The 7,076-nt window shown below is 42.4% G+C and overlaps 1 protein-coding gene across 1 annotated transcript; it reads right to left on the reverse strand.

The window, feature by feature from the left end:
• Positions 1-228: 228 nt before the first annotated feature.
• On the reverse strand, positions 229-5,252 carry LOC140180161 (uncharacterized). Its single transcript, XM_072220584.1, has 8 exons — positions 5,026-5,252; positions 4,794-4,983; positions 4,073-4,199; positions 3,779-3,979; positions 2,682-3,139; positions 1,866-1,922; positions 1,656-1,787; positions 229-273 (listed from the first exon to the last, which is right to left on the reverse strand). The coding sequence occupies exons 1-8, from the start codon at positions 5,250-5,252 to the stop codon at positions 229-231; spliced, it is 1,437 nt and encodes a 478-aa protein (XP_072076685.1).
• Between the last annotated feature and the right edge of the window lie 1,824 nt (positions 5,253-7,076).

Here is a 7,076-nt window from a genome sequence, read left to right on the forward strand (position 1 = left end):
TGCCTGTCCTACTGACTGTGATATCACATTGTCGGTTCAACTGCCAACCCGACACATCTCTATGGAGATGTCGCCCTTCGGAATCATCAATGGAAACCCCCGAGACATAGTGCTCGGATCACTATCCAGGATTTTGCACCTGCACGCTCTATAGATCTGAAGGGATGCGAGTGGGATTCTCTTGCCTCAGACCTCACATCTCAACGTAAGTGGGATTAACCACTATCCTTACGCCACCGCCACTACCTCGGTAGGCGGGATTAACCGCCGTCCCTGTCGAACGCATAGGGTCTCATAATCGTAGTACAATTCAGTACTTCAGTGGTTTTTAGAAAAAATTTTCAATATACATGGATCCACCATCCCATTCAGAGTTCTCGACTTATCACAATCACTGTCAATTCACATTTCAATTTCCAAACATCAATAGTTCATCATTCTTCAACTCATACATTAATCATCCTTCACATAACATCAAGCCATCCTCGGTACACTCGAAACCTACTCCTCCGTTCTCTAATTTTTCCAAATAATATCCTTTAAAACCCTTAGATTCTTTCCCATGTTTTAAATGTCCAAAACTAGGTCCAAGAGTCTTAAAATGGTGTTATAGAAACTTACAACCTTGTTGGAAAGGTAGAATAGTTGAAAACAAAGAAAAATTTGAGAAACAGGGCATGTGCGGTCGCACAGGGTTGTGCGTGCGCACGCTCTGGAGACTTTTAAAATGTGTGCGTACGCACAAGTGTCAAATTTTACAAAGTCTGTTCACTCACACAACCTGTGCCAGCGCCTCCAACAGACTAGCCTCCCCAATGTGTGCGTGCACACAGGTGCGTGCGTACGCACAGGTTGCAATTCTTCATTGGTATGTACGCGCACAAGCTGTGCTAGCGCTGCAAACAGAACGCATTTTCCTACCTGTGCGTTCACACAGGTCTGTGTATCTGCACAGATTAAGATTTTCACAGGGTTGTGCATGCACACAAGGTTGTGAGTGCGCACATACCAGAAAACACAAAATTCTGCAACTCTACAGAATTTCAGATTTTCAACACCAATTTTGAATGATCATAACTTCCTCTACAAAAACCCAAATTTTACAAACTTTATATCAAATTGAAGGGATTTTGATAGGCTTTAATTTCAAATCCAATAAATTTTGAAAACCGAGGCAAAAGTTATGATCGAACAAATTTCACCAAAAACCAACTTTTACCCAAGTTCACAATTTACCAAATTACTTATTTTCACAACTCAAACCAACCAATACCAAATAGAACTATTCCAAAACTCCATTTCTCATCAAAACCTACACTTTATGACATTTTGTACCATTCTTTCCACATTTTCCTTCATATACTATTCTCAACCTCAATATCACCCATATCACATATTCACCAATCAATATTATATCACCATCAATTTTTATCATCAACTCAACCATGATTCATATTAATAATTAACACTAATCATTCATCCAATTCCATCATATCTCAACTTCATCATTCAACCACAACAACAACATCAATTCATTATACATCATCAACCCAAACAATCATCAACAACATATAAATTTCCAACCCTATCCTATAGCTCACTAGCCTAAGTGTCCATGAATATTATATACTACATAGAGAAAACCGAAATCATACCTTGACCGATTTTCTATATGCACCAAAACCCAAAATGAGCCCAAGCAAGCTCTTAACTCCAAAACAAGCATTCAATTCCACTTCAACAAGCATCAATATGTTCCACTTGCTCCCAAACTCACATTTATCAAGCTATATACATATAAATCACCATCAATCAACCTAGGATTCAATATGAACATAATTTCACAAAGGTTTAAGAGCTCTAACCTTTTTCCAATAGCTTTGGAAGCCAAAACCCAATGATAAACAAGGATTAGGGTGAACCTAAACATCCAAAATCACAAAAACTCACTTAACCCAAAGTCCTAATAAACCCAAAATTTTGAAGAGAGAAACTAAGAGGGATTCGAGCTTTCCTTACCAGTTTCTTATACGGGTTTTGTAGAGCTCTTCACAAGGAACGCGTAGCCTCTGACGGTACACAAATCGGAGCACCGTAGCACGAGATATCGCGAAGATAAAAGAGGTGTGAATAGTGTTCTCTTCTTCCTCTCCTTCCCTCTTTCAAATCTGAAGTGCGTGTGTGTTTATGAGGTGAGGGTTCGTTAAATGAACCTTATATATGTTGGGCTTAGGCCCAATTTGGGCCTGGTCCAACCCGTTAGCGTTTTTAGCTTGGGCCAAACCTTTAAAATTGACTCCCGGTTTTCAACTTCTAATATTTTTCTAAGGTTTTTGACGGTTTTCACTTTTTCTCGTGCGGTGCCGGGCAGACTTGAACCGGTTCAATCGGTTCAACTGCCAATTCGTGGTTTTTTCACGGTTTTTCGCAGAAAACACATTTTCTGACTCAGAAAAACCTACTGAGTCCAAAAATCACCTTTAAATCCTCAAATTCTCACTCTAACTTTACGGAGTCTAATCTGTGCAACATAATCAATTAATTAACTGGTTAATTAATTGCGGTTCTTACATTCTCCCCACCAAATAAAAAATTTTGCCCTCAAAATTTGAATTACCTGAGAAAAGCTCGGGGTAATCCTTTCGCATCTCGGACTCCAATTCCCAAGTGTGCTCTTCTACTCTTGCTAGCTCCCAAGCAACTTTAACCAATGAAACTTTCTTTCCTCGCAGCTTTTTCACACTAGCATCGTCGATCCTCACTGGCATTACTTGGAAAGTTAAGTTCTCCTTCAACTCAACCGACTCAGGCTCCAACACATGAGCCGCATCGGACGTGTACTTACGAAGCTGTGACACGTGGAGTACGTCATGCAGGTTAGACAGATGAAGTGGCAAAGCTACTTGATACGCCACCGTCCCGAATCTCTTCAGAATCTCAAACGGTCCTATATATCTTGGATTCAATTTCTTGGTTTTGATTGCTCTTCCAATACTAGTTGTCGGTATAACCCTGAGGAATACTTGCTCTCCCACTTCGAACTCTAAGGGTTTTCTTCTCCGATCTGCATAACTCTTCTGTCGACTCTGAGCAGTTAGAATCCTTGCACGAATCTTCTTAATTTTCTCAGCAGTCTCCGCTATCAAATTAGGACCCAAAACACTTACTTCACCGGATTCATACCAACAAAGTGGAGATTGGCACTTCCGTCCATACAAGGCCTCATACGGAGCCATCCCTATAATCGCATGAAAGCTATTGTTGTACGTAAACTCCACCAATGGCATGTAACGATCCTAACTTCCGGGTTGATCCAAAACACATGCTCTCAGCATATCTTCTAATGTCTGAATAGTCCTTTCTGACTGTCTATTCGTCTGTGGATGATAGGCAGTACTGAGACATAGCTTCGTACCGAAGGCTCTTTGGAAAGCTCCCCAAAACCTTGATGTGAATCGGGGATCACGGTCCGACACTATGCTCGATGGCACACCATGCAACCTTACTATCTCCTTTATATACAACCTTGCTAACTCCTCCATAGAACAGTTCACTCGGATAGGCAGAAAATGAGCAGATTTGGTTAAGCGATCCACAATTACCCAAATCGCATCAAATCCCGACCTAGTCCTCGATAAACCAATCACAAAATCCATTGCGATTCCTTCCCACTTCCACTGAGGGATTTCAAGTGGCTGTAACATTCCCGATGGTTTCTGATGCTCTATCTTCACCTTCTAGCAAGTTAGACACTTGGATACCACTGTTGCTACATCACCTTTCATCCCAGGCCACCAAAACATCTTCTTCAAGTCATAATACATCTTCGTGCTTTCAGGATGAACAGAAAACCCACTGTTGTAAGCTTCCGACAACAAACCTTGTCTCAAACTTCCGACATCCGGTATACAGATCCTTCCCTTGTATCTCCATAATCCTTCACTATCCTTAGTGAATTCTTTACGCCTCTTATCACCAACTGGTTGAAACAATTGCTGAAGCTTCTGCTCATCTTGCTAAGCCCTTTGTATCTCTGATTTAAACGTGCTTGAGATCTCTAACTAGTTCAAACAAGCTCTTCCGGCAACTTCACCAATATCCAGCTTAAGATCCAGAAACTTATCCACTAGCTCTTCTTCCTTGATTCTCATCCAAGAAATTGTTAAAGATTTCCTCAATGCGTCTGCTACCACATTCGCCTTTCCGAGATGATAACTCAGCTCAAAATCATAATCTTTAAGCAACTCCATCCACCTCCTCTGACACATATTAAGCTCTTTCTGATCAAATATGTACTTGAGACTCTTATGATCAGAAAAGACACTACACCTTACTCCGTACAAGTGGTGCCTCCAAATCTTCAATGCAAACACAATTGCCACTAATTCCAAGTCATGAGTTGGGTAATTCACCTTATGCGGTCTCAGCTGTCGCGATGCGTAAGTCACCACATTCTGGTGTTGCATCAACACGCAACCTAAGCCCTTCAGGGAAACATCACAGTATACTTCAAACAGTTCATGCGGTTCCGGCAAGATCAAAATAGGTGCTGAAGTTAATCTCTACTTCAAAGTATGAAAACTCTCTTCGCACTCTGACGTCCACACGAATGGCACTTCTTTCCTTGTTAACTTTGTCATCGGTAGTGCAATCCGGGAAAATTCTTCGATAAATCTCCAGTAATATCTAGCTAAACCCAAGAAGCTTCTGACTTCCATCACCGTTGTCGGTCTTTCCCATTCCATCACCGCTTCTACCTTAGAAGTATCTACGGCTATTCCTCTTTTGCTCACCACGTGACCCAACAACTTCACTTCCTCCTTCCGGAATTCGCACTTGGACAACTTAGCATACAACTTCCGCTCCTTTAAGATTTGCAACACAATCCTCAAGTGCTCCTCGTGCTCCTTTTCCGTCTTAGAGTAAACTAAGATGTCGTCTATGAAAACCACCATGAATTTGTCCAAAAAGGGACGAAACACTCTGTCCATGTAATCCATGAAAACAGCAGGTGCATTCGTTAACCCAAAGGACATCATCGTGAACTTGTAGTGTCCATAGCGCATCCTAAAGGCAGTCTTAGGGATATCATCCTCTTTCACCCTTATCTGATGGTAACCGGATCTCAAATCAATCTTGGAACACACTCCGGCTCCTTGCAATTGATCCATCAAGTCATCTATCCTTGGTAGCGGGTACTTGTTCTTCACAGTTACTTTGTTTAGCTGTCGGTAATCCACGCACAAACACATGCTTCCATCTTTTTTCTTCACCAATAAAACTGGCGATGCCTACGGTGATACACTCGGTCGAATGAACCTCTTGTTCAGAAGCTCTTCCAACTGAGTCTTTAACTCTGCCAGCTCTATCGGAGCCATTCTATAAGGCGCAATCGACACTGGTCCGGCTCCCGGCACCAATTCAATCGCAAATTCAATCTCCTTTGAGGTGGGAACTCAGGGATATCTTCCGGGAACACTTCTGGAAAATCTCTAACCACCGAAATCTGATCTAAGTCTTGGGTATCGCTCGAAGCATTAGCAGTTAACAAGATATAACCCTGACACTCTTCTCCACTACAGTGCACCATTACAGAGTTCAGATAATATCCCGCAGATACCACTGCTCTATTTTCTCCTTCCGGCATAAACCGAATTGACCGCTCAAAGCAATCCAACAAAACTCAATTCTTCGACAACCAATCAAACCCCAAAATCATCTACAACCCAACCATTGGCAAATAAATCAAGTCATGCACAAAATCTCTACCCTCAAGCTTGAAACCTACTTGCCTACACCCTGACCTAGTTATAACCGTCTGGTGCGGAGTATGTACATGCAGGTCAAAAGGTAACTCTGATACTTTCAAACCTAGTTCCTCGACTTTAGCAAATAAAATAAATGAATGCGAAGCCCCAGTATCATACAATGCAATTAAAGACTCCTTTAGCAAATAAACAAATACCTCTTATCAATGGATCCGCCTTGGAAGCATCCTTGGCATTCACAGCAAAGACTCGACCTTGATGCTGACTCTGGCCCGCATTCTGATTCCTCCCACGAGTGCAATCCCTTGCAATGTGGCCAGGAAACCTACAATTGAAGCAACCACCTAAACCAATCTTGCATGAGTTATAAGGATGGAAATGCCCATAATGTACACAAGTCAAATCCAGAGAATTCTTACTCTAATTTCCTCTCCCCTTAGTATACTGAAACTGAGTCTGAGTGTTCTTCCTGAAGCCTCCTTGACCTTAAAGTGCCTATCCTCCTCTTTTGAAGCTTTGAACCTTCAGATGGAAATACTTGCCACGCCCCTGACTAGAATTCCCTCCATGAGTTTCCTTGGACGAAGCTACCGTCTTGGCATACTCTTCAATCACCCTCGCCTTGTTCACCAAGTCGGAGAAGACACGGATCTCCATAGGAGCCACAACAGTCATAATATTGTCCTTCAGCCTCCTTTGGTATTTAATACACTTCCAACTTTCATAAGTCTCCGAGGCTCCCTGACATACCCTAGAAAACCTACAGAGTTCCTCAAACTTGCTTGTGTAGTCCGCCACAGATAGGGAACCTTGCTTCAGCTGCATCAGTTCCATCTCCTTCTCTTCTCTTGCAGACTCGGGAAAATACTTCTTATAAAATGCCATCTGGAATATGTCCCACGGAACATCGGCGTTCTAAAGTTGTAGCAAGCGGCACTCAGCTTGCCACCAGTGTTGGGCCTCTCCTGTAAGCTGATAGGTGGCAAACTCGACATACTGATCGTTTCGAACGTGCTGCGCCTGTAAGACATGCTCCATTGTCTGGAACCAGTTGTCCACTTCAGTAGGATTAGTTGATCCTCGGAAGATTGGCAGATGAACCCTGAGGAACGTTACCAAGGTCATCGGAATACCCCCCGTATTATCACAATTTTCCTCAGCATTATCATGAGAATTTCCTTTGCCATTCCCATTTCTGTTTCCGGCCGGTTGGCCTAATCTTTGGACAGCTTGCAGAGTCGCAGCAGTATTAGCTTCCATAGTGTTAGCGAGGTTTTCCATTGCCTCCATGAATTTGGCATGATTGTC

This window comes from Arachis hypogaea, chromosome 16 (assembly GCF_003086295.3).
Source record: "Arachis hypogaea cultivar Tifrunner chromosome 16, arahy.Tifrunner.gnm2.J5K5, whole genome shotgun sequence".
NCBI lineage: Eukaryota > Viridiplantae > Streptophyta > Magnoliopsida > Fabales > Fabaceae > Arachis > Arachis hypogaea.

What these genes read in the sequence shown, in the direction of transcription:
- LOC140180161 (XM_072220584.1), bottom strand. Translation starts at nt 5,252, where the DNA reads ATGTGTTTGTGCGTGGATTACCGACAGCTAAACAAAGTAACTGTGAAG. An exon ending in TGAAGTTGTTGGGTCACGTG is followed by an intron (nt 4,200 to 4,793) that starts GTGAGCAAAAGA and finishes CATCTCGGAAAG; the next exon opens with GCGAATGTGGTAGCAGACGC. An exon ending in TGAAGTTGCCGGAAGAGCTT is followed by an intron (nt 3,980 to 4,072) that starts GTTTGAACTAGT and finishes TGTTTCAACCAG; the next exon opens with TTGGTGATAAGAGGCGTAAA.